The sequence below is a fragment of the Carassius auratus genome, unplaced genomic scaffold, assembly GCF_003368295.1.
Source record: "Carassius auratus strain Wakin unplaced genomic scaffold, ASM336829v1 scaf_tig00214183_4049273_7079891, whole genome shotgun sequence".
NCBI classification, from domain to species: Eukaryota; Metazoa; Chordata; class Actinopteri; order Cypriniformes; family Cyprinidae; genus Carassius; species Carassius auratus.
In genome coordinates this window covers 2,194,410-2,221,592 of record NW_020527547.1, presented here as the reverse complement: position 1 = coordinate 2,221,592, position 27,183 = coordinate 2,194,410, and the positions used below count along the sequence as shown (strand labels likewise).

General features: G+C 38.1%; 1 protein-coding gene across 4 annotated transcripts; it reads left to right on the top strand.

Moving 5' to 3' along the window:
* The first annotated feature begins 276 nt into the window (after positions 1 to 276).
* Positions 277 to 27,183, top strand: LOC113091351 (bromodomain and WD repeat-containing protein 3-like). Of its 4 annotated transcripts, none has more exons than XM_026256819.1 (40): positions 277 to 768; positions 902 to 960; positions 1,046 to 1,075; positions 1,217 to 1,276; positions 1,879 to 2,029; positions 2,176 to 2,274; positions 3,019 to 3,179; positions 3,410 to 3,631; positions 4,959 to 5,059; positions 5,165 to 5,235; positions 5,353 to 5,453; positions 5,636 to 5,676; positions 5,810 to 5,914; positions 6,051 to 6,204; positions 6,325 to 6,459; positions 7,444 to 7,572; positions 7,658 to 7,883; positions 10,951 to 11,085; positions 11,282 to 11,465; positions 12,132 to 12,222; positions 12,388 to 12,558; positions 12,723 to 12,799; positions 15,740 to 15,944; positions 16,028 to 16,126; positions 16,225 to 16,332; positions 16,467 to 16,621; positions 16,804 to 16,886; positions 17,317 to 17,428; positions 17,527 to 17,588; positions 17,672 to 17,827; positions 18,784 to 18,904; positions 19,025 to 19,150; positions 19,269 to 19,344; positions 19,721 to 19,771; positions 19,868 to 20,005; positions 20,144 to 20,296; positions 22,368 to 22,516; positions 22,619 to 22,695; positions 22,858 to 22,998; positions 24,965 to 27,183. In XM_026256819.1, the coding sequence occupies exons 1-40, from the start codon at positions 735 to 737 to the stop codon at positions 25,645 to 25,647; spliced, it is 5,232 nt and encodes a 1,743-aa protein (XP_026112604.1). In that variant the 5' UTR covers positions 277 to 734; the 3' UTR covers positions 25,648 to 27,183. The 4 variants fall into 4 exon arrangements, with proteins under 4 accessions (XP_026112604.1, XP_026112605.1, XP_026112607.1 ...); XM_026256820.1 differs by having other exon boundaries at positions 278 to 768; positions 16,467 to 16,591; XM_026256822.1 differs by having other exon boundaries at positions 279 to 768; positions 11,285 to 11,465; positions 16,467 to 16,591; positions 22,861 to 22,998.

Sequence of the window (27,183 nt, the reverse complement as noted above, 5' to 3'; positions counted from 1 at the left end):
GGAAGCATCCATGATCTAAGTTTGAATCATCTGAGAGGCAACAGGCTTTAAATATTCTGAGCCCTGCTGTTCATAGTCATGCAGAAAACATCATATCAGGAGAAAGAAACTGTTTATTTACATATGAATAACTTTATTGTAATAAATCAAAGGTTTAATGCACATTACATTATTAAATTAATCATACAATAAAATATTGAAAACATGATATTCAACAACAGGATAAATCATTTCTGTACATAATCCAACTTTTTGTTATTAAAAATCTAAAATATATGATGATGGTATTTCAACATTTATTTGATATGTGCACATTACATAATTGTATTATGTAATACTTGTGGAACCATACCTTACATAACACATGAAATGGCACAGTCATTGTAGTATGGAACATTTCTCCCACAAGTGTGACCTGTGATCCTCAAGACGAGGTTAAACAAGACCTTTTTTATTGCAATACAGCTCTGCTATCGGGTTCAATAAGTGATCCAACTGCAAACCATGCAAAATGTCCGCCCGTGGAAATGGTGAGCTCACCTGTGCGCTCTCAGTGCGGCACTGGCGGAAGCGTGCGGTACCACGGGTCACTGGCGCGCGCCCGTCGCGCGGGGGCGCTCAAACAAAGCAACACGAGCGGTGGCTGCAGGCCGAATCGCTGAGAGTAAATACAGTACAGGCCGCTCTTAGCAAGAAGAGACCCACGAACCTCCACCCCCCGCCCGGTTCGGACCATGGCAGCGGAACCGTGCTCACAAATTGAAGCCGGTGGGCAGCACTCGTTTTTTCTCCGTCTTTATCGCTGGGAAGATTTTAAGCTCTATTTTAACATTAGCATTCGAGGCTATGCTAGGCTAAGCTAAAGCTAACGACTGGTGTTGTTGTGTTTCTCCCTCTGCAGAACTTTATTACCTGATCGCCAGATTCCTGCAGTCTGGGCCATGTAAGAAATCCGCTCAGGTGAGGCCGAGAGTGGCGTGTGAATGTCGGTGTGTAGCAGTGAGTGTGTGTTACGGTGTGTGTAACCCTCTGTGTGTTGCTGCAGATGCTGCTGCAGGAGCTGCACGAATACGAGGTGAGTTTCATCTCTCTTCTCCCACTCAAACCAGTAATTTATCTCTAATATCCCAACATCAGCATCTCCTCTTCATGTCAACGCGGCTGCGCGTCTAAATCCTGCATGTGATGTGTTTCCCCCCGCTGTGTCTGTGTGTAGATCATCCCGAAGCGCTGGAGCTGGGATGGGAAGCAGTTCAAGCGAAGCTTTGAAGACTGGGTGAGATTAAATGAACTCTAACGCACACGTACACGCGCGTGAAATTCAGCACCAAACTCCCACAGGTGCTTGGCCAATTTATATTACAGCGAATAAAACTGAAAAAGTGATGACGTGAGGGCATGTTGCTGGCAGTAAGAATGTTGTTTATAATTTACACGAGGCTTTGTTGTGTTGGAAAGTTTTAATCGAGAATTAAATCACTTCTGGAAAGTATTTGTTTTGAACTGAAAGGCTTTACGGCAGTGCAAATATATCGAGAGGGGATTGGTGGGTTGCTGCGTCACTTAAATGCGGCAGCCAATCAAAAATCAGTTTCTACTTAAAAGACTAGGAAGATGAGTGGAGAAGGCTTCTGATTGGCTGAGAAGAGGCGGACGCTTTGTGTGGAGGGAAAAGGGTGGGCTTTCAGGAATGAGGGTAAATAAACATGGATTATGTTGGTGAAATAAGGCAGAATTCACGCTAGTTTGAAGACTAGTAATATAATGAAACGCTTTGCAAAAGTTATTTCTGTGCAGAGTTTTTTTTTTATGATGCAAATAAGCTTTGCTGTGCCTCTTACACTTTATTTACGTAATGTCTCTATGTGTATGTTTTAGGTCTTGTTAAATCAGCACATACCTGCGGATTACCTGTTGCGTGTATGTGAGCAGATCGGCCCACTGATAGATAAACACATTCCTCCCAGTGTTCCTGGAGTCCACAGTTTGCTGGGCACAGGGCAACAGTCATTACTACGGACCGCAAAAAGTGAGATGCACACTATATACAGCGAACAATAAGAAACAACAAAGACTAGAAAACAGCTCACATGATCACGTTAACACTTTCCCTTACATTAATTTTCTTCCTCTAATACAGTTAAATGTTTGACGAACTCTTGTTCTCTTTCTCAGGTTCTTCACATGCAGTATGGAGCGGTTCTGCTCTAGTTGCCTTGCACAGGGGGAGGCCCCCAGAACCACCTCTCAGCTGTGCCAAACCACCAACTATAGGTGAGTCTGGCCCTCCCAGTTGGTGTATTATGTTCTTGCACTGCTGTTTTTGGGTTGAGTTTCAGGAGTTACTGGTGGATTTGTGAACACAGAGTTGAGTCCTCTCTTTCCAATCGAAAATGGTGCTTCATGATAGCAGATTAAAGTCAGCATGAAATGAAAATTCACCCAATCTAGTTTTAATATTTATTTATCTAGACCTTGCAATATTCAATCAAAACTTTTTCATAACTCCATCTTCTGGTGAAAATGTCAGACTTCTCTTTAGTGATTTATGCAAAATTGTTCATTCATTTAAGTCCACTTAAACTTTCCACAATCAACTGCAAGCTCACATTCATTTTGAGTGCAACATCCATTTTTTCCCCCTTAATTGATAATACGTTATACTCGGATTTATGTCAAAATATTAACTAAAACATTTTTCGCTATTTTGTTTCATTGCGACTTTAAAAGCCAGTCACTCTACACTTTTCAGTCATTTGACTTCTACTCTTGTGCATGCAAATGTGGGAGACCAGCAAAGCAATATATATAATTATATATTTTTTCTTTTAAAGAACACCGCTTGAGTGTAAAGCCATGTTACGATTATGTAGTGGCCGTAGAAGTTGTGTGCTCTATTGTGTCTAGTGTGACTGTAACTTAATGCTGGATTTTAGCATGCTATTTAGTAACTAAATAATGTACTTTAGACTACCACTATATTTTGTGATGGGAGTTGATTGTAATCTCTCTGCTCAGTGTCAATCATGGGTGCTCGCCAAAAAAACGGAGTGGCTCGATTTGGTCATGCCTTTCCCTCCTGTACCTATCAGCACATGAAGATGCATCGAAGGATTCTGGGCCATCTCTCATCAGTTTACTGTGTGGCGTTTGACCGCACAGGACGTCGCATTTTCACGGTAAATGCATATGATCAGAATATTGCAGTTGTGTAACAATCTGTGCCTGATTTATACATAAAAGTTTATTGTGTATAATTGTTGTTAAAGTAATTTCTGAATTTAAGAGGTGGTGACGATTATAAGCTATGCATAGTGTGATTTCCTCAGTTTTAAATAATTGCTCAGTTTTGCAATATGTTTTTTGTTTGTGCTTGTAATCAAGGTTTATTCATTTATGATTCTGTCAGGGTTCTGATGACTGTCTAGTGAAGACCTGGGCTACGGATGATGGCCGTCTCCTAGCCACTTTGCGTGGACATGCGGCAGAGATTTCAGACATGACAGTAAATTTCGAGAATACACTCCTTGCTTCTGCCAGCTGTGACAAGGTCATCCGCGTGTGGTGCCTGCGTACTTGTGCACCTGTGGCAGTGTTGCAGGGGCATACGGCCTCTATCACCTCCATTCAGGTGTGTGAATACAAGTTTCCTTTATAAATCCACTGTGAGAGTGAAGCAAAGTGTGGTGTGGTGATTTCAGTGAGTGATCAGCTCAGTTCACAGATGTAAATGCTGCTCCACATATGCTTCAGCGCTACATCTTCTCTAAGTTTGAGTCACTTATAACATGCATTTGGGAAGACAACGTGCACCAACCATATTCCCAGTCTTGTAGTGAAGTGCCAAACCGGCTGTTGTCAACAAAAGAGAAGCTTTAAAGTGTTAGTTCACCCAAAATGAAAAGTATATAATAAATTACCCTCATTTCATTCCAAACCTGTTAGACCTTCATTCATCTTCGGAACACAAATTGTATTATTTTGTATTCAATCGGAGAACTATGCGACCCTCTATAGACAACAATGCAATTAAAATGTTCCCAGGTCCAGAAACATAGTAAATACATCTGTAAAACAGTCCATGTGACATCAGTGGTTTAACTACAGTTTTGCGATGCTATGAGAATACTTTATTTTTTTTTGAACAACGAAAACAAAAATAACTTAATTTACTCAACCATTCAACCAACCATTCTACCCCCCGTTAAAATAAATGTTAAATGTTTAGCACTTGAAAATTTTAAAAATAAAGATGGTCATAAATATTAGTATTGTACTTTTACAGTGGTGCTGTAAAATATAATTGTTATATCCATTTATCTTCTTACTATTTTTCTTACAATTAAATATTTCGGTATATTAATTCACTGTAAATCTACTACCGGTAGTTAATAACACTTTTTGTTTTATTTCTTTTATATTGGTACATAGTATATAGTGCTACAGCTAATCGATAATGAAAATAATAAACAACAAATTACTGTCCTTTGTCAATATATCAGTTTAAATGGACAGTTTAAAGAGTGCTTTATAACTCTTTTACACATAGTGTATAACATAGAGGTATATTCACCATACAGTATGTTTTCATAGCATTTAGTTGGAACATTTGTTTGAAGGACAACATTGGGCAGGTGAAACACTGTGTTTTGTCTATAAAATGAGTCTTTTTATCCAGTTAATTGATGAGAAAAATAAATAAACAGTCAGCAAACTAATTGATTATCAAAATAATTATTAGTTTCAGCCCCAATAGTATACAATTTAGCCAAAATGGGCAGCCCTATAAATAAGCTCAGGAAACCTGTTTTTTTTTTTCGTTTTTTTTATAAAGAAATGTATATAGATTTTCCCCCCTAAAAAATCACAGTTAGTTTTTTTCTCATATTCAGCAGGTAATATTAATTCAGATAATTTTGTTTGTGTGTTTTAAGGGCTTTTTCTCTCTGTCTCTGCAGTTTTCTCCATCAGCATTAGGTTCGTCTCGGTATCTGGCCACCACTGGAGCTGATGGCATGGTGTGTTTCTGGCAGTGGAACTCACGCAGCATGAAGTTTGAGTAAGTGCCATTTGTCAATTATAAATTACACATTTTGTCAAATGCCAGTAATTCACTTTTATACATAGTTTACATTTGCAATGAGTCGTGTGTTTATGTTGGCAGTGATCTGCCCGTGAAGTTCATGGAACGTTCTCGTCCTGGAGTTCAGATATCCTGCAGCTCATTCAGCTCTGGTGTGTTTACCCTCACTCACACTCTAACTCTCTGATCGATTTTCAAACACCTTTTTTTCCTCATGTTTCTTCATTACAGTCTCGTGATTAGTCTGTAATTATCATTTCTGATTCCAGGGGGATTGTTTCTGGCCACTGGAGGGACAGATCACATGATCAGAGTTTACTACCTCGGCACAGAGAAGCCTGTGAAGTTTTCTGACCTGGACTCCCACACGGTGAGAACGATAGACATAGAGAAGAAAACAAGACAGATGGAGTAATGGAAAGGAGAATAATGACCAGAAAAAGCAGAACTTGTAACTGGAAACATGTTAAAAATGAAAGTTTGAAAGTCATGACTGTATATTGTGCAGATTTAAAAGTTTTAATTAAATACAACAATGTTTTGGTTTTACAGGATAAAGTTGTAGCTATTCAATTCTGCAATAACACAGACAGGTGGGTTTTATTATCAGTGTTCACTGTGTGTTATGCTTCCTTTTGTGTTTGTTCACTGGGATGTACATTTAGTCTTTATTGTTGATTGGGTGTTTTAACTCTGTTTGTGTTTTGGCTTTCTGTGTATCTCCAGTCTCAGGTTTGTGAGTGGTAGTCGGGATGGTACGGCACGAATTTGGCATTACCAACAGCAGGAATGGAAGAGTACCGTTCTGGACATGACCACCAGATTACCAGGGTCAGTTTGTGTACATATATGTTAATTGTAGGATCAGGCAGGTGTCTCAGTTGAAAAATAAAATGTTTTTGGTCAATTATGGCTTCAATTATGTGTATTTTTTACGTCTGTGTTGACATATGTATTGTGTTCACAGGAGTGCTGTGATATCAGGAGATGACAAATCTACCAAGTTGGTGGTGACCATGGTCGCGTGGGATCGTTGCGACCATTCTGTCATCACAGCTGTTTCAAACTGCCTCCTCAAAGTCTGGAACTCAACAAATGGCCAATTACTACATGTACTGTCGGTATGTGTGTGTGAATGTGAGGCAGAACTTAGTCTGTTCCTTTGGGCTCTTGTTTTGTAATTCTAAGGAGGAGCTTCCTGTGATTTATTAGCATTTATGCAGATGTTTCTCTGTCCATAGGGTCATGATGATGAGGTGTTTGTTTTGGAAGCACACCCCTTTGACTCACGAATCTTGTTGTCAGCCGGTCATGATGGAAACATCTACATCTGGGACCTCAGTAAAGGCCTCAAGATTAGAAACTTCTTCAATATGGTGAGTTGACATAACCGATCTTCAGTTTCAATTTAAATAAGTTCAATTTTAAAAGTAGTTGACAGAAAAGATAAGAAACATATACACTAACGTTCAAAATCTTGGGTTAAAAAGTGCAAGGATGCTTTAAATTGTTCAAAAGTGACCTAAAAGATATTTATAGTGCTCCAAAAAAGACTTATATTTCAAATTAATGCTATTTTTAAGCTTTATTAATCAAAGAGTCCTAAAAATGTATCAGTTTTCACAGAAATATCAGGCAGTTTGATGATAATAAGAAATGAATCATGTGACATTGTAGACTTGGGTAATGGCTAATGAAAATTCAGCTTTAAGATCACAGGAATAAATTTACAAACTGTCATTTTAAATTGGAATAATATTTCACAATATTATAGTTTTTAACACATTTTTTAATAAAAAAATAAATGATAGATGATGCTTTGGTGAGCATAAGAGACTTTTTTTTTTTTAAAACAAGTACTATATTTTTCGGACTATAAGTCGCACCTGAGTATAAGTCGCATCAGTCCAAAAATACATCATGTTGAGGAAAAAAAAACAGTCGCACTGGATTATAAGTCGCATTTATTTAGAACCGAGAGAAATGAACCAATAGAAAACATTACCGTCTGCAGCCGCGAGAGGGCGCTCTATGTCTTCAGTGTAGACTACAGGAGCACTGAGCAGCATTAGAGCGCCCTCTCGCGGCTGCAGACGGTAATGTTTTCTATTGGTTCATTTCTCTCGGTTCATGTCAAATTAATTTTGATAAATAAGTCGCACCTGACTATAAGTCGCAGGACCAACCAAACTATGAAAAAAAGTGTGACTTATAGTCCAGAAAATACGGTAATTACTTTACCAACCTCATATTATTGAATGATGGCGTATAATACAGTCTAGGTGTTAGATGTTGGTAGAAATACTGCTCGTCATGTCACAGAAATGTAATTATTTTTTCTCTTTATTTTCCTGTGGTAGATTGAGGGCCAGGGTCATGGTGCTGTGTTTGACTGTAAATTTTCAGTGGATGGGCAGAACTTTGCCTGCACAGACTCTCATGGTCATCTGCTCATCTTCGGATTTGGGTGCAGTCAGCCTTATGAAAAGGTATGTTTGTGTTTCAGATGTGTGGTATTCTGATCCTTTTGTGTTGTTGATTGTAACCACTTGCATTTCAATGCTTCAATTTCAGATTCCAGACCAAATGTTCTTCCATACGGACTTCCGGCCGCTGATCCGGGACTCCAATAACTTTGTTCTAGATGAGCAGACACAGCAGGCACCCCATCTTATGCCTCCACCTTTTCTGGTGGATGTAGATGGGAACCCCCACTCACCACGTTACCAGCGTCTGGTGCCAGGCAGAGAAAACTGCAAAGAGGAGCAGCTTGTACCACAGCTCGGCTACATGGCTAATGGTAAATTTATCAAGTTTAACATCGGAGTATTTATACATCGATATAGTAAATAATTTTATTATTGTCTCTTTTGTTTATGATCATATTATTTTGCACATATAATTATAATCAAATTAATCATTTCTATAGTAGGAATTTTTTTAGATATCTTGCTTTGTTCAATCTTTTGCTCAGGTGTCCAGACCAAAAAAAAAAAGTTTTTTTAAGTGCCACAGAATAAACATGTTTTCTTTCTTTCTTTACTTTTTTTTTTTTTTTTTAAACACCTTAACATTTCATACTGTCTTGTTTATATGTCTGCCCTCCGTTTACAATATCAGCATTTTAATCCATCTTGTAGATGTCCTGGGAACTAAGGTTCACTTAAAGTGGGAAATTAAACGTCATTTCCAACTTGAGAACTATATGCAGTCACAAAGAATTGTTGTATTACACAGAATCTGTGCCAATATCACAGACCATAACTGTGTTAGCTTCACTTGGCTATTGAGTGTAGTCTGGGCTCCTCCTCAATGCATCCTATAAATGTCATATATCTTGCACACATCCAGTCTGTTTTTCTTCATAAGTATGGTGTTGAAATCTAGCTTTAGCTCCTTGTGTTCTTTCTTATCATGTAGACAACAGGTTAAGTAAAACCATGAAATAAGCAATATAATGCATTTATCAGCAAAATGCTTATAATAGATATTTTTCCAGCGGACTAATGAGCTTAAAGACGCTGAATGGTTATTTTGAGGTTACGTCAGTGCTTTAAGTGGCCCAAAAGAGGTGCCGGTACTCTATTATAGCAAAATATATATATATATATATATATATATATATATATATATATATATATATATATATATATATATATATAATTTTCTTTTTTTTCCTTTTTTTTTGATGACTCCTCTCATCCCCTGAAGTAACAACAACTATATTGAAGGGCTTTTATATACAGCAGTCAACAGGCGACCTTAATAATAAATCCTTTTATTAGTTCGTGGATTTGCTTGAGCTAGAAAGAACTACTGAACATAAATAAAATGTGCAAAAGGATTTAAAAAATACCCTTAGAAAGAGCTACTGCATTCAAACTTCCGAACTGACTCAAATGATTCGCGAACCCGCTACGAATTCTCGAATTGATTCAAATGATTCGCGAACCCGCTATGAACTCCCGAACTGACTCAAATGATTCGCGAACCCGCTACGAACTCTCGAATTGATTCAAATGATCCGCGAAGCTGCTCCGAACTCGCGATCGGATCCAAATGATTCGTGATCACCAAACTGACTCAAATGATTCGCGTACCCGCTTTGAACTCCCGAACTGATTCAAATGATGCGCGAACCCGCTAAGAACTCCCGACCTGACTCAAATGATTCACGCTCCATACTCCGAACTAGGAAGAATTAGGAAGCGTGCTCTGAAAAGTGGGAGCACATGCAAAGGATTAAAACCTCTTTTAAAACAGATGTCCAAATGAACGTACAGCAGGTACGCTAAAAGCAAGTTCTGGGCGCACGGAGAGGTGGCGGTACGCTCAAGAGCTATATTTGGAAGTAGTGGTACTGAGTACCGGTGCGTACCGGCCCACTGAAAGCACTGGGTTACGTGGCATTGATTACAAGCTTTGCACGTTTTCCGCAGTTTGAAGCACTGAATGAGCGAGTACATGATACTTTTCAGTAAGTTGTACTGTATCTTATAATATCCCTTATGATGTCCATTCATGTTAATTTCGTACAATAGTAGTAAAGGAAAGATTTGATGGGAAAACATGCCATTTGAACTGAGGCGCTAAATATATAAGGTAACAGAGCACAAAGCTTATTGAGATTATTGGACAGCGAGAGTGCTACAAGAAAACAGAACAGCATATAGACTAAAGATATTGATAACAATAACCTATATTAGTATTGATTCTAAATTGTAATTGTTAACCATATTGCTAATCTCCACACAGCTGACAGCTTTACATTGTTGTAGTTTGCTCAAGTTGTGCACAAAAAAGTGCTTTTCTGCACTTTTCCCAGGCAGTGATGTACATGTGCTATCACATGTACCAAAACTGGAGCTGCTTTTAGCAGGTGCACTGTCAATGCTGATGTTCGGCTGAGATGAGGACTGTTTGAAAGTCTTTATTCCACTAAAATTTTTATGTGCATCATCTCATCAACAAAAAACATGTCATCGCAAAACAAGCAGGAACATTTTTCAAATCTTAAAGGGGGGGTGAAATGCTAGTTTTCACTCAATATCCTGTTAATCTTGAGTACCTATAGAGTAGTACTGCATCCTTCATTCTTTTGTGACGTTTCGTGACGCTCTCGCTCTGATCAGTGAATGTCTGTGCTCTCAGTGCTCTGCTATACGGGAGCGCGCGCTCTTCCGGCAGAAGTGCCCTTAGGACCCATATTTTATAGGACCCAAAACTTTTCCGAAACTTGTGACAAACCGGAAGGAGTATTTTTGGAACAGAAATACTCCTTCAAACGTACAACTTAATTTTTGAAACTTTGTCCATGTTTAGCATGGGAATCCAACTCTTTAAAAGTGTAAAAAACTCAGTATGCATGAAATAGCATTTCACCCCCCCTTTAAGTAAATTTAGAGTCACCAGTGGCAAATAATATTTTTGGTTGCAAATGCGACTGTTTTAAAGGTGCAGTCTGGAGGCCAATAGCTGCTCTGATTGTTGTGGTAACACAATTTCAGCAGTTGGTAGTATACCAATGAAATGTCATTCTTGATACCAGTGTCAATGCTAGACCAAAAACACAATTTAATGTCAAAAACTTGATATAAATTTGTAGTTAAATAAAAATAATGTAGTTTTCAAGCCAAAATACTTGATTACTAGCAACAGCTCTAGAAATGTTACTGCTTGTCATTTGTCTGACTGCTCAACAGGACAACCTTTTGGGCATAATGTGACAAACTTAGTGTGTCCTTTGCATATCACTTTGCTTATATTAAATGAAAAGCTCCCTGTGTTTACAGTTATGTCGTCTTTTGTCATCCTTTTATTAGAGAAGTCTAAATAAGCTTGTTGAGAGACACTTTTAATGTTTTTAGGTGATGGCGAAGTGGTTGAGCAGGTGGTTGGCCAGCAGACTGCAGATGAGTCTCAGGAGGAAAGCCCATTGGATGACCTGATTAGGCAGCTCCAGAACCAGCAACATGAGGGACTCAACTCAGGAAATCCTACCGGTGAGAATGTGCTGGATTATTATATTCTAATAGTATAATTATTACACATTGAATGAGGCAAAAATCCGAACATAAATTATATTGTTTCTCTTTATTATATTCAAATTATTTTGCATTTAAGACATCTGTTGGCTTAAAGGTCACTTTTATAAAAGTTGTCTGTTTAGAGGTTGTGACCTTTAAAGCTGTTGATCAGCAGGTGCTCCGGTGACAGGTGGTCCTCTGTCACCCCCTAATGTTGGGCTGCGACGTAGTGGACAAGTTGAGGGTGTAAGGCAGATGCACAACAATGCCCCCCTCAGTCAGATCGCCACGGAGAGAGACCTCCTGGCATGGAGCCGCCGCGTGGTGGTTAATGAAGTCCAGTCTGGGATATTCAGGTACAAGTTTGGCAGTTGAACAGTTTGCAAATAAAAAAGAGCTAAGAACTGGTAGAGCAACATTGCTTTCAAAAACCAGAAATGTATTCTTAAATGCATTTAGTGATAAAATAGATTATTGTGGTCTAAAACAGTGGTTCACAATCTTTCTGACTCTGGGCGCACAATGTGCATAACTATATTCGCCATATAAAATAATTCTCCTGTTTTTTTTTTTTTGCGATTTACTGCTTTTTCCCAATTATTATTATTATATATGTATTTTTTTTTTATCTTGGCAAAGCTAGAAATCTATATTCATTATCAAACTGCCCATGGAGTTACAATATTTTATTTATTAACATGACTTTTACAGGCCTAGACATAAGACTTAAAATTAGACTACCTTATATGTATCAAGGTTTTGGTTTTATAGCTGGTCCCCTGGATGAGAAACACTTGTCTAAATTATTTAAGCTTATGTATTTTATCAAAAAAACATGAATATATATATATATATATATATATATATATATATATATATATATATATGACCAAATGGGAGCGTAGGGGTAATGCTTTAACCTTTGTGTACCAGTCAGATATTTAAGAATTCCCTTTTTAAATGTCCATTGTTTCCTTTAACTACACTAAACTGTCTGTGTTGATGTATTTGTGCATGTTTAGAGTGATGGAGGACTGTAGGCGTGCTAAAGGAGAGGTGGAGCGGTCTTTCTACAACGTTGAGAAGAAGAAAAAATCGACACCCACAACAGGAGTGAGTGTGTGTGTGTGTGTGTGTGTGTGTATATATATATATATATATATATATATATATATACATACACACACACACACATACATTTGCCGACACACAAAGATTAAGTGAGAATCAGTCCACAGTATATAACCTGAACCTCACTTTCTCCCACTTTATCTGCAGAGTCAGCCAGTGGGTGACAGTGTTCGCATGTTACGGAGACCTCAGCGAAAACCTCAGCAGAGGAGACACACTTATCAGACCCGCTCAACTCAAGAAAGGAGACGAAGCACAAATGTGCTCTCGTACACTCATAACGAGGAAAGTGTGGCAGAGTCCGACAGTGAAGCAGAGGTAAGAATACAGTGTGTGTGTCGGTTCAGCTTTAAACCCTGCTCCTTTCTTTCAGGCTGTAAAGATATGCATTTAGTGAATTATTATTTCTAACTATATATTTTTTGCTAGTTTTGAACTGCATAATTAAATATTAAATAATGTTTCTGAATGTGTGCACCTAGCAGGAGGAGGAACAGAATGAGAACAGTGATGTGTCATCTGATGGTGAAGCTCAGTGGGAGAATGACAGTAGCTCCAGGTTCAGTCTCCAATCACAATATTTCATAAACATTAAAAATATCAATAATGCAGGTAAAACGTTTTGATTTTGGTCTGCAACTAGCTTAAAATTCAAATTAAGTTTTAATTGTTTTGCAGCTTAAATTAAGCTGTTAGTCTTGACTCCATATTAGAGATGTTCATTTAGTAATTTTTCCTAACCAATGCTTTTTAACCAATTATTCACTATTAACGTTAACTGGTTAAAATGAACATCCCTACTCCATATAAAATGAGACTTCTCTAACAACAACCAAAATTAGAGATTAAATTATACATATTGGGCATGCAAATTATTATTTTTTTAATCAACTTAAAACAGGGTTCGTTCGAGGTGCTTAAAGTGTTTGAAGTAATTGTATTTGACTTTTTGAAACTTAAGTCCTGGAAAACCCTTGAAAACAGCCATATTTTTGGGAAGGTACTTGAAAAGTATTTCAATTTTAAAGGGCAGTATAAATGAATTCAGTGTTATTTATTTTCCTCGGTGCAGTGCATTTGATATACATACAGATCCGTTTTGCTTGCCGTTTAGCAGCCCACGAGATCTCGCAATATTACTCCTCGATGTGAAAAGTGGTCTCGCAATATTAGAAAAGTTGTGTTTTTGGTAAAACTTTTGATACTGCTTGCATTATATAGTCTTTTATTGCATGTGCTGTTAATTTTGGTTTCCTTTGGGAACACAGTCTGACACGTTATGTTTTGCACTGTTCATTTACTATCAATTTCCACATGTTGGACGCATCTCCATCTCAGCAGCTCTAGACACAAACTCTTCCTCTGCATACCGTGATTTTGCATGCTTAAAATTTCATCTGGGAAAACTCACTGTTATCTCACTAGATTTGTAACGTAAATCATTTATAAACCTATGCCAACACAGGAGAATTCATCATTCATATGTATGCGATTTGTTGTACGTATCGATTTCAAATGAAAAGTTCAAACCCTCTCTCCTTTTATCTTTTTTTATTTTTTTATTTTTTTTTGCAGGTGTTTGCAGGTGGCCAAATATTAAAATTATATGGATGTAAACATTCATGTAAAGATTCCAACAAGTTGGTTATGTTCATATTTTGTCTATAAAACCAAGTGATAAATTGTTTTTGATACTTTATTTGAACCAATTATCATTGCCTCATTGTTGGTTTATATATAAATAATCATACTAAAAGATTTTAAAAGACACATTTTGTAATTTAAAATAAAAAAATCTTAAAAAGAATATAAAAATATTGTCTCATCCTAGTGAACCAAGTATCTGTATGAGCTAAGTGTATCGTCACACACCCTAGTGTTGATAATTGGTGATATAGCTCATAATTTCCCAAGTGTATGATACAGCTTTCATTTTTCAGGTCAGTCATACGCATGAAAAAAAAATCAGTTTAAATAACGAAAGCGATAACTTTGTCATAATATCCTTTCAAATGTTAAAGTTGCCACAGTCATTGCATGCTTTTGTGCTGCACTTCATTTGTGCCATATAGTTTTATTAGTTTATAAGAATTTGAAAGCTAATAACAAAATAGTTTGATTAGTAAAAAATGTAGTGCTTAAAGTAGTTGAAAGTCATGGAATTTCATTTTGCAGCTTCTGTACGAACCCTGCTTAAAAGTTAGTTCTTTTTTAAACTTTAGTTTGTTGCTTCACTATGGTAATCCCCTTGGGTGTCCCAATCCTGGAAGTACCAATTAAACCACATCTGTCTAGGGGTGTGCGATATGATGATTTTTGATTGTGGTTAAAATGTCTCTACGATCTGCTTTTTACGACATATAGTAGTATAATGCTATAGAGCACATTCTATCAGTTGCAGTTCTGGTGCCTCCAACTCAATATACTGTACAACGCGGCATACATTCACATCAAATGTTAACTCCATGTTTGTTACGAATGGAATAATTGAAGATGTGGAAAAACAACAACCCAAACTGAGCTCTTCTTCACTTCCTCCCATGCCTGAATGAACTAATACACCTCGCCAGTTTAAACATATAAGCACAAAAAGACTTGTATGTTAATTTAACACCCGCGCGCTGTTCGGTGCATCTATAGCCATTAAACACCGAACTGAGTTTTGTCTCTTATTGCTCTTGAAACGACAGATACATACAAAATTGTCACCTCGAAAGGATCCTAGAAAAAATGGTTGTTTATGTCTTAAGTGAAAGTAAACATTTGGGAAAGAAATGTGTATCGTATTAGATGTATTATCTCTTAAAGTGACAGGTCCCACCGGTAAAACCTGAACCGGAGCCCCACCAACCATGGCCCTGTATATTGATTAGTCTGCTTCAAGTCGAACACACCAGCTGCCGCTGCCACCTTATGACAATAGATTTACACTTCAAATTAGGTAGTCTGTCACCGATGACAGTGGCTCATTGGAAAATAACTGAAAATGCTCTTCATTTTGTTTGCACTAACAAATGTTGCTGCTTGCCAGCTGCAATTACCAATAAAATGTTCCGTGTTTTTTCCTATATTGTCATAAATATCGTTATCACAAATATTCCTGAAATATCGTGATACAATTTTGAGGCTATATCGCCCACCCCTACTTCCCTCCTTGCAGCACCAGCACTGAGAAGAGATATGCTGAGAACGAGGTAGGGACTGTTGGCAGTGATGTATATGGGGGAGGCAGGATTCACACAACACTGTCGGGATTGGTCTGTCAGATGCAGTGTAATAGTTGCTTCCGGGATTGGGCATGCCTGAGGCAATTCCCATTGTGAAATACCTCACTCCTGTTATCAGAGAACCGGGGTTACGAAAGCTAACTTAAGTTCTTCAGAAACAATTAATACCATTTTTGGGACCCTTTTTTTTAAATTACTTAATTTAAAAAAAGTACAATTGTGTATTCTGAATTCTCTGTTTATTCTTTTTCCTGTTTAAATATATTTTACAGTGACTCTTCTAGCGAGTATTCTGATTGGACAGCGGATGCGGGAATCAACCTGCAGCCTCCGAAGCGACCAACTAGAAGGCAAGCCCATGTGGCTGGAAGCAGTAGCTCTGAAGATGAGGAGGGGACAGGGCAGGGAGAAGGAGAGGCTGAGAGAACTAGTAAACGGACTAAAAAGAAAAAGAAACCTAAACAGAATAAACAGCGGGTGAGCATCTATGTATCATCCATCCATCCATCCATCCATCCATCCATATTTTCTCTTCTATGCTTATGTGTGTATGTATTTAGTCTGTGCCTGCTGGAGATTTAGAGGAATGGTTGCCTCCATCTTGGATCATGGAGACCGTTCCAAGACGATCACCCTTTGTACCTCAAATGGGCGATGAGGTGAGTCCTTTTATTAAATGTAGACACGCACACTAAATGACTTGCATCATACGTAGACAACTTTCTTTAGAAATTTCTCTTTCTTTGTCCTTCTGTAGTTGATATATTTCCGTCAGGGTCATCAAGCATATGTCCGAGCCGTGTGTCGTGCCAAAGCCTACAGCATCAACCCTCAGAAAATGCCCTGGAACCGCCTGAACCTCAGGGTAAGGGGATTATTTCCTGTCTCATCACCATTCCCACTTGTTATTAGGCATTATTCAGTCTGCATCACAGTGGTTGACCCATTCTGCATCCAGACCAACAGGAACATGAAAGTATGTTGTCTGTGTTCTCTTAGGATCAAGAGTCTGTAAAGGTAGTGGGTATTAAATATGAAGTTGGGCCGCCCACTCTGTGCTGCCTCAAACTGGCCCTCCTGGACCCCATCTCAGGGAAAATGACCAGCGAATCCTTCAGCTTGAAGTATGTACACTCATACTCCCAAAAACACAAGTACGTTGTGTTAATTTTTATTTATTTATTTATTTCCTATTGGTATTGGCATAGCATAAAAAATTATGATAAAACTAAATACTGATAAATACAATTAAAATTCACATTTGGATTTTTTTGATTAAGTTTGTGTTTATCAGTAAGAGTTTGTTAATGATGGCTGACTCTGTGTCTCTCTTTAGGTATCATGATATGCCTGATGTCATTGACTTTCTGGTGCTACAACAATTTTATAATGAGGCCAAAGAACGCAACTGGCAGCCTGGTGTGTGTTTGTGTTTTAAATTGTGGTATATACATTTTGGTCACTGATTACTTTGAACAAACCTCTACCCAAGTTTTTTTGCATTAAGGCTATAAATTATGCCTCATTATGTGGCCTGTTGAGGAAAGGTGTGTTGTCACTTTTCTAAATGAGCATCATTATTTGGTGGATAATGTAGGGAGTGAAAATGTCCCGTAGATTTACATTGAAAGAGGGGCCTGAGCCATACCAAAAAAAAAGACTTGTGTGTGGGTACTTTTGATTTGAGCCAGTAAACATTCGTCCATAACACATTATTATCTGCATAGCAATATGCTACAAAACATGTTTTTAATCTATTAATGCTGTGGTGGTAAATGAGTGTACATTTTATGATGATCATAAATTAGCATATAAGTAGTGAATCATAGCGGTGAATGTCTGAATTTAGGTCAGCATTTCAGGAGCATCATTGATGATGCTTGGTGGTTTGGTTCGGTGGAGTGTCAAGAGCCGTTTGAATCTGAATATCCAGACAGCCTCTTTCAGTGCTACATTGTCAGGTACATGGATTCGATCACTGCTTTACCAGAGCGTTGTGTTTACTTTTGTCTGATTATTGCCGGGAATCTTTCAATAATTGGTGTATGTTGTTTTGCAGGTGGGATAATGGAGAGCGAGAGAAGATGAGCCCATGGGATATAGAGCCCATACCTGAAGAAGGTACTACTGACACACTTGAAATCTGACACTAAATCAGACAGCCACATTCTAGCATGTCTAATGGTGTGATTGACCATCTACAGCTCCACTTCCAGAGGAAGTGGGGGGCAGTGTCCCGGTCACAGAGGACGAGCTTCAGTCCCTGCTGTACACCCCTCAAGAGGGAGAATGGGGGCTTAACTCACGAGATGACGAGTGTGAGAGAGTCATTACAGCCATGGATCAGCTGCTAACGCTCGGTATGACAAATGCACCCAAACCACCTAAAACTAGACGTTTCTATTTCTTCTAGGTGTCAGTTTGCTAAGCAGTGTTGTCAAGATACCTTTACAATGAAATTTCATTACTCTCAAATCAATTTTTATACCACAGCAAAACTAGTTCACTGCTGAGTCACTGTTATGAATAATAATGAATAATTATTAATGAATTTAAAGATAAAACAATTTATTTAGTTTATTTAGAAGAAAAGAGAATTTTCTTCAGGTAATTATGTGCATAGACGAAAGTCAGTAGTAATGAAATAATTAGCAAGCAATTAACTGAACAAACATGCAAATTAGGTTAATTGTGTGTCAGGTGTCTAATTGCATACCATTCAGAAAATAAAAAACGTAAGTATAAAAAAACTTTTTTGGAATAGCCTTCACTGTATTAATATAGGTAATACACTATTGTTGCATTAATTTCATAAACAAATTGTCAATACAACAATATTGTGAACCATTACAATTTATAATATATTTTGTTTTCTATTTTAATTGATTACAAAATGTAATTTATTCCTGTAATGGCAGGAAAAAGCTGAATTGTGTCACATGGTTCTTCAGAAATTTTTATAATGTACTGAATTTGTGCTGCTTAATATACTTGTTAAAACGATTGTTTTGTTTGTGTGGAAACGCTGATATATAAGGATTCTTTGATGAACAGAAAGCACAAAAGAACTTTATTTATTTTAAATGGAAATCTTTTACACATTATTAATGCCTTTACTATCACCTTTGAGCAATTTAAGCAATTTAATGCACCCTTGCTAAATAAAATTAATTTCTTTAACACAAAAAAATCCTTACCCCAAACTTCGAAAGGTAGTGTATATTAAAACTGATTTGATGCTTTAGTGATTTGATACATGATTTTTTTCATAATAAATCATGTTCCTTCCTTAATTTTACTGTTGTGTGTTTTACAGATGTGGCAAAGGCATTCTCCTGCCCTGTAGATTTGAGGGAATATCCACTGTACTGCACTGTTGTGGCCTATCTTACTGACCTCAGCACCATCAGAACAAGATTAGTGCACCGTTTCTACAGGTACACACAGTCCTTTAGCCCACTGACCACAGCAGCATCAGACAAAAAGGAGTGCCCCATTTCTCTAGGCATTCACAAATACAAGAGTTTGAGTTCTCTTACGTGTCTCTGTATGTGCAGGCGGATCTCAGCTCTTATGTGGGAGGTGCGTTACATTGAACACAATGCTCGAACATTTAATGAGCCCCAGAGCCCCATCGTCAAGGCAGCCAAAACGGTCAGCAGTGTCCTGATGCGTTTCATCAGGTCAGAGTGCATTCACTTACACATTTATATCAGTTATGTTCCCTTCGGGTTTCCTGCTGGGCTCAGTGGATATTCTCTAACATTTTCATTGTTTGTGTGTGTGTGTGTGTGTCTGCAGGGACCAGACCTGTACTGACATCTTGGATCTGTACAATAAGATGAAGAGCGAATACAGCAGCGCAGAAGAGGAAGAGGTGAGCCTGGGAGTCTGTGTGTCTGAATTGTCAGAAGTGTGTGTGTGTGGGTACAGAGCAAGTATAGTCTGCTGACCCAGGACCACTGTGACAAAGCTTTGGGCCAGCTACAGCCTGCTGTATATATTTTAGTGTTTAGTGAGGGGTGCCAGACCTGTTCCCGAAGGGCATTTTTCCTGCAGACTTTAGCCCCAACCCTAATTAAACCTACTTGAATCGGCTCATCGAGGTATTCAGACTTACTATAAATTTCCAGGCAAGTGTGTTGGAGCTGGTTGGTGGTAAACTCTGTAGGACATTGGCCCTTCAGGAGCAAGGTTGGACACCCTGTGAATGAAGCAGATTAACTATTCATTTTCTCTTGTTTGCTCTGTAGGAGACTGTGGATGTGGACTCAGACACACCTTGCACTTCCACTGGTCAGAGGGTGAGACAATTCAACTTATTAATAACTTATTATAAGTTCACTTAATGTGTTCCAGTACTAGGTGTGTTTTCCCCTAACGCCTTCCACTATTTTCAGAGGTCTAATCATGTGAAGCGTGGTGTGGTCCTGGATATAAATGCATGGAAGGGACAGTGCAAAGAGCTTCTGAGGAGAATGATGTCAAGCTCAGATTCAGAGCCTTTTCGCCAACCTGTCGACCTCTTCCTTTACCCGGTACTTCATTCTTCCCTCTATATTGTTTCTTCACAAAAACCATCATTTTCTATTCTCTCCATTTAACATTGTCACTTCCTGTTTTCCACGTTGGAAATCAGCTAATCAATCTAATTTCTCTTTCCATCTCTGTATCAGGATTATCGTGATATTATAGACACTCCTATGGATTTAGGCACAGTCTCTGAAACCCTGATGGGTGGGAACTACGAGAGTCCCATTGAGTTTGCCAAAGATGTGCGACTTATCTTCAGTAATTCAAAGGCTTACACGCCCAACAAGAAGTCTCGAGTAAGATCAATACCCATTTTTCTAGCTCTCTTATAATCACAATCAGCACTTTGATAGATCGACATTACAATGGATAAATTGAGTATGTGTGCGGAGCTTTCTTTAGAACTCCTGCATAAAGAAAAGCCAGCTCGTAAACGTGAACGTGTGGTGTGTATATATAGGTAGACCCTCACAAAAACCTCTCCTGGCTCATTCTTGTCAGAAACTGAGAAACAAAATAATTACAATACCTTAAAGGAACACTCCGACTTTTTGGGACTTTAGCTTATTCACAGTATCCTCCAGAGTTAGATAAGTCCATACATACCTTTTTCATTTCTGTGCGTTCTGTAAGTGTTATTTGACGCACCCACCGCTAGCCTAGCTTAGCACAAAGACTGGATGTAAATGGATACTGTTAGCATAGTAACATTTTCCTATTTACTTGTTGTGATCTGTATAGTCACAGCGTGTACAAATAACAAGGCTATATGAGACAGAGGCCATTTTTAATCGTATAAATACTGGGAACTATATTCTCACTAGGCGTAGGAGCACAGCTAACGTTACTTGGGCGGAGTGACTACGTGGACGGAGTGTTTAAAGGTGCTGTAGGGAACTTTTGTAAAAAAAAATATTTTTTACATATTTATTAAACCTGTCATTATGTCCTGACAGTAGAATATGAGACAGATAATCTGTGAAAAAAATCAAGCTCCTCTGGCTCCTCCCATTGGTCCTTTGCAGAAACTCCTTCGCTCCCGGTAAAAAACAACCAATCAGAGCTGTGGTCCGTAACTTTGTTTGTGTTCAAAATGTAGAAAAATGAACATAATAAGCGAGTACACCATGAATCCATTTTCCAAACCGTGTTTTTGGCTTGTCCAGAATAATAAGAGCAAGAGCAAGTATATAATACACCTATAATAAGTGTTTATATTCAGACTATTTTAGATTGCTTCGGGGGTACCGCGGCGGAGTAACCCAGTACCTTTGTGATTCTTCATAGACATAAACAGAAAGAAATAGTTCCGGCTACGATGTTCTTCCGCAAGACGCAAGCAGTTCTGTTTATTAACCGCTAGAGCGTCAAAAGTTACCGACTGCAGCTTTAACAGTATATCGTCGTTCAGCCTTTTTGAACTGCTTTTTGCCCCGAAAAGAAGGACGAAAATGACCTGTGTTTGAAGTATATTGGGGCCTTTATCACTGTCAATCACAGCAGTGACTCGTGGTGTAATTTAGTGGATTCACTCATGTAATTTTTTTACTCTTGCTTTTGTCATTCCTGTAACTTTATGTGTGGATGTTTGGTCCTTTAAGACAAAAACAAAAACTTTTCTTCAAATCGTGAACCGATTGTGTAGAAAAACCCAGCTAAGAGCGCTCCCCTTGTAGCACAGCTGATTTTGACAGTTGACTGGAAATGATTGAGCTGGCTTATCTAAAACCAGGAAGTAACTGTGCATAGTCTTATTGCTATGTTTTTAAAGAAATTAATACTTTTATTTAACAAAAACACATGAAATTAATCAAAAGTGACAAGGACTTGGTTAAAAAAATATTTGTTATTGTTTCCACAAAAGGATAATGCAGCACAATTGTTTTCAACATTGATGATGATAAATATTTCTTGAGGACCAAATCAGCATATTAGAAAGATTTCTGAAGGATCTTGTGACTCTGAAGACTGGAATAATAGCTGCTGAGAATTAAGCTTTGTCATCACAGGAAAAAATACATTAAAATACACTACATGTTTTACTGTATTTTTTGTATGTCAAATAAACACAGCCTTGGTGAGCATAATAGACAATATAACAATAAATACTTCTACTACACTGTTACTGACCCCAAACTTTAGAACAGTAATGTATATGGCTTATAGACATTTTTTTTCTAACTATGTTGTGCTGTTAACTTTGCTTTTAATATGTTAACTAAAACTTTTTACATAGATTTAATATAGATTTGCAGTCTTCCTCGGACTTTTTTTTTCTGTCTGCCATTATGCAGCTAAGTTTAAATAGTGGTTTAGGCCTTACAGTTGTTGATCCACAGTATGACTCTCATATTGTTTGTTGTTTAGATCTACAGTATGACTCTGAGTCTGTCAGCGTTCTTTGAGAATCAGATAATTTCCATAATCTCAGACTACAAATCTGCAGTTCAGAATCAGCGAAGAAGTCAACAAAGACTCAGTTGCAGCAAGAGACTAAAGAGCTCCTATCCCAACAGGTAAAACATGTACACCCAATGTCAAATCATGATACCGATTGCACATTGATTTTTCATTTCTTTTTACCTTTTTTTTTTTTTTTTTAACCTATGTTTCTGCAGCCCCAAAGGAAAACCGAAATCAGGAAAGAAAACTTCCCAGGTTCCTTCGAAGGCCCGCTCAGGGAAATCCTCTCAAGGTGTGTAAGGGAGTTGGAGATGTCGCAATTACCAGTGGGAACCTGGATCTTCTTTCCATATTGGGGTTGTCTAAAATCAACCATTAGAATAGAATTGGAAATTATCATAATAATGGTGAATTTAGTTTATATGCATTCTAAATAGTGTTCACTTTTTTTCAGCAGATTTGAATGTTGCACAAGTTGATGAAGACAGTCAGCAATCCTCTTCATCTTACTCCTCATCTTCCTTGTCCTTTTCATCAGAGCAGGCAGGAGCCAACAGAGTTACACGCAGCCGTGTTACACCAAGCAAATCCTCAGGTACATGCTCTTACATGCCGTGGTTTTATGAAGATTAAATAAAAGACTGGGTGGAATTTTTTTTTTTTTTAATAATTTTAACATTTCCGTCTGAACACCTTGTAAAAGTGGATTTTGCATTATAGGAGCCCTTTAAGTATCATGGATATTAACCCTTAGGGGACTAAGCCCTTTTTGGTCCGTTTGCTCTATTTTTACATTTCGGCTTATAAAGCATATGTAATGAGGATGGACCACCATGTATTTGGTATCAATGGATTCAGAAGACCCTAAGCTACCATAAGCATGCATGCAATATGTCTATAAAGGAAGTATGAGTGAAAAATTGTACAATAAACTAGAGAATTTCAAAGACGAAAATGAGATTTTTGTCATTTATTACTGAAAATCCTACCTCACACAACAATAGTTAAAAGTTTTTGACCCAAAAATATATTTTTCAAACTCTTTGCTTGACAGAAATGGGTTAATGTTCAATCAAATGTGTAAAGATCAATTAAATAATTAACTTTATTTACAAACAGTCCTAGGCGTTTTTTTTATTTTTGGGACTAAGCCCTTTTTGGTCTGTTTTCTCTATTTTTATATTTGGGCTTATAAATCATATGTAAAAGAGATGAAACACCCTGTGTTTGGTATCTATGGATTCAGAAGACCCTAAGCTACCATAAGCATGCATGCAATATGTTTATATAAAGGAAGTATGAGTGAAAAATTGTACAATAAACTAGAAAATTACTGAAAAACACACAATATAGAACAGTTTTTGAACAAAGAAAATATATTTTTTTCAAACACTTTGCTTGACAGAAATCTTTTATTGTTTAATCAAATGTGTAAAGAACAATTAAATAATTAACTTTTTTAAAAACAGTCCTAGGCATGCCAGTGAGCAAAGCAAGGCCTCTCCAGGCCTTTCCAGTAATTGTTCCAGAGCTTGTTCTGCCGTAAATCTTTTACTGCTTGCCATTTTGATAAAACAATTCTGTAATAATGCTGTATCTCTCTCGAATTTATCTCTTTGTGCTCGCTAACACGCCGATCACTTTCTGCTTTCTCCACGTGATGCCGATTCTCCGATCGCTCGAATTTAGCTCTTTGTGCTCGCTAATACTCCGATCGCTCTCTGTAACACTCCGATCGCGTTCTGCTTTCTCCACCCTGATGCTGATTCTCTGAACGCTTATTGATTACATGTCTTTTACTTTAGTCCAGCCAGCTTTTACAAGGATACAGCAGAGCTACAGAGTCCTCTGAATCGCTAGAAGACATAACCTTCCTCTGATTGGGTTAGAAAAAGACTCCTCCCAGCGGCAATTTTTCCATTGGCTGTTGCGTGTTGAATCTGCCTAGCACAATCTTTTTCATTGGCCTGTTTACGCAGTGGTATTGCGCAATAAGGGAAGTGTTTAATATACAAACTGGAGACCGCTGTTTTCAGCGGAATCTGAGGAAGACGGCAAAAAAAACGCATCTCTCTAGCATTAATAGTTTTTGAGATAACTACACATTTGTAAAAGTATGCCATTTTGGGCGGTACCGCCTAATCCGTCCCCAGAGGGTTAAGGATCATGTGACACTGAACACTGGAGTAATGGCTGTTGAAAAAGCTGCTTTGCCATCACAGGAATAAATTGTTTTTAAAAAAAATTAAAATGTAAACAGTTGTTAAATTGTAATAATATTTCACAATATTACTCTCTTTACTGTATTTTTGATAAAATAAATGCAGCCTTGGTGAGAAAAAGAGACTCATTTCAAAAGTGAGATAAAAATCTTACTGATACAAAAATGTTGTGCACATCCCAAACATCCAAATAGGACGCAGGTGCAAGACAACTGAATAATATAAACAAATAAAGAAGTGAAGTCTTACTGACCACAAGCTTATGGTAGTGTATATTGCAAAGAATTTGCTTTACCTCCAATTTGACCATGAAAATGTGTCCTCTGTGCATCTCTATAGGTGGCAATGGCTTCCTGCCAAACGGAGGTCGAAGATCACGTCGGAGAATGGTCACATTAACTGAAGAGGGAGAGGTCTCTGAATGTGAGAGTACCAGCTCCTCATCATCCTCAACATCTGCTTCGTCCTCCTCTTCCGGAACCTCGTCGTCTTCGTCCGAGAGTGACGACAGCGGGACTGAGGTGGCTAGCTTTGCTGACGGCGGCGATCATGACTACAGCAAAGCACCGCAACAAAAACAGAAAGGCAAAGCTGAATCAGCCCCTGATGAAAACACAAAACAAAAGCGGAAAGGAGAAGCACAAACGACAACACCTGTGAAACGAGCACGGCGAGCAAATGAAAGAGATGAAGAGTTGGAGCCTGAGGAAGAGGAAGAACCAGAGGAAGAGGAAGAGCCGGAGGAAGAAGAGGAACTTGAAGAAGAAGAAGAATCAGAGGAGGAAGACAATGTCATTTCGTCATCAACAAAAACTGGAAGTCAGAGGCCAAATCAAAGTACTCCAAAGTCGGGGCGGGTCAATACTCGTAATCAGGGTAGAAGGACTGTCCTATACAATGATGACTCTGAAGATGAGGGGCTCACAGCAGACCCACTCAATCTAGGAATGTCACGTTCTGGAAGAGTACGTCGCATGACTGAACGTGCAAGGGTCAGCCATCTTATGGGCTGGACACATTGACACTTTTTTTATCTTTACACGTACTCACTACAGCGATACTGCAGGGATTTTGTTTTTAGGACTGTCTGTGACTTGTATTTTTTGCTGTTTTTGTATCAGAAACTTGATGTTCATGACTCCTCCTGGACTGTGGTGCTCTCTCTTCTCTGTGGTTTCCACATAAACTACCACGCCATCAACAGCCACATCTCTGCCTTATTCTGGTCCAGAGCGCTAAAGAGTCAAATTTCCTTCCCTCTCTCTGTGTGCTGCTCCCTTCCTCCTGTTTCACTCTGATTCCCATCTTGGTTCTTCTGGTTTCTGGTTTCTTTCACTCCAAGGAATTTATTCTGTCAGAAAGATGGTGCTGCTCTCCTCTCACTTCTTCCATATTGCATTCTTTTCACACCCTTTTTTACAGAGGGGGTCAATGAGAACACTTAAGTTTACCGTGTAATTCAGCAGACTTAACTTTACTATTAAATCAGGTTATGCATTTACCTCTGTTCAATAATATAATCCATTTTAGTGCAGGTGCAAACTCTGAGATGCATTAACTACTTCCAGATCACTCAAGTTAATCTCTTTGAACACAGACATGAGAAGGATTATGGGAAATGTAGGAGAAAATGCATCTCTCCCTTCTCCTCTTGTTCAAATGCACAAAAAACACTTCAGACTGTTTTTAAAGAATATATTTATATTTTTCCACTCCTGTACGATACACTTTGATTCATTCTTATCTTGCAGTAAGGAGAGCATTAGTATTGATAATGTTTGCACATTTTATGTCAAGTATATGTGGCAGCTGATTGGTGGATGTGAGGTGACGTCTGAATCCTGGACTCAGATATGAGTCTGATTCAGATATAATGTAAATTGAAACTGGTGCCCTCAAGCTATCCGAAGAGCAACAGACTGTTTATTTCCTCTTTTGTTTTTTGGTGATTTTATTTTCTGTATGCCATTATCATGAAAAATTGAAATGGCTGTTATATTTTGAACAAGACAACAAGAAACTCACTGAAAACTATCTTATGTGATCATGTATTCTCAGGATGTTGAAGACAAAGCATTATAAATTGAAGAGATCATAAGTTGATTCTGAGTTTGGTTTGTGGTGTCAAGGGTGTGTACAAAAATCTCTCTCTCTCTCTCTATCCTTCTGTTTATCCCTCTTTCTCATTTTAGTTTCTCTCTCTGTTGCACTACTGTGGAAAGCACCCACTCCATCCAGTCTCTAAACTGCTTGTCATCGCCTGTTTAAAAGATTTTTCCCATCCAATCAGGATACAGCATTAACCTCCTCAGACTCTGCGCTGTTCACTTCATTTAAAAAGGAGTTGTTCAGACGAGTTTATTCCTATCTGTTATTTTCCTTTCCATTTCTCATGGCCGTTTTTGTATCAGGGATCTGTTGTCATGTTGTGACAGCCTCAGTCTGTTTAGCGACGACAATAATGAAGATGGTCATGATGTTAAATGTCCTAAACTTATGTGTCCTGTTTTTCCTACACATTTTGGATTGTTTTTTATAATAAAGGTGTAAAACTGTGA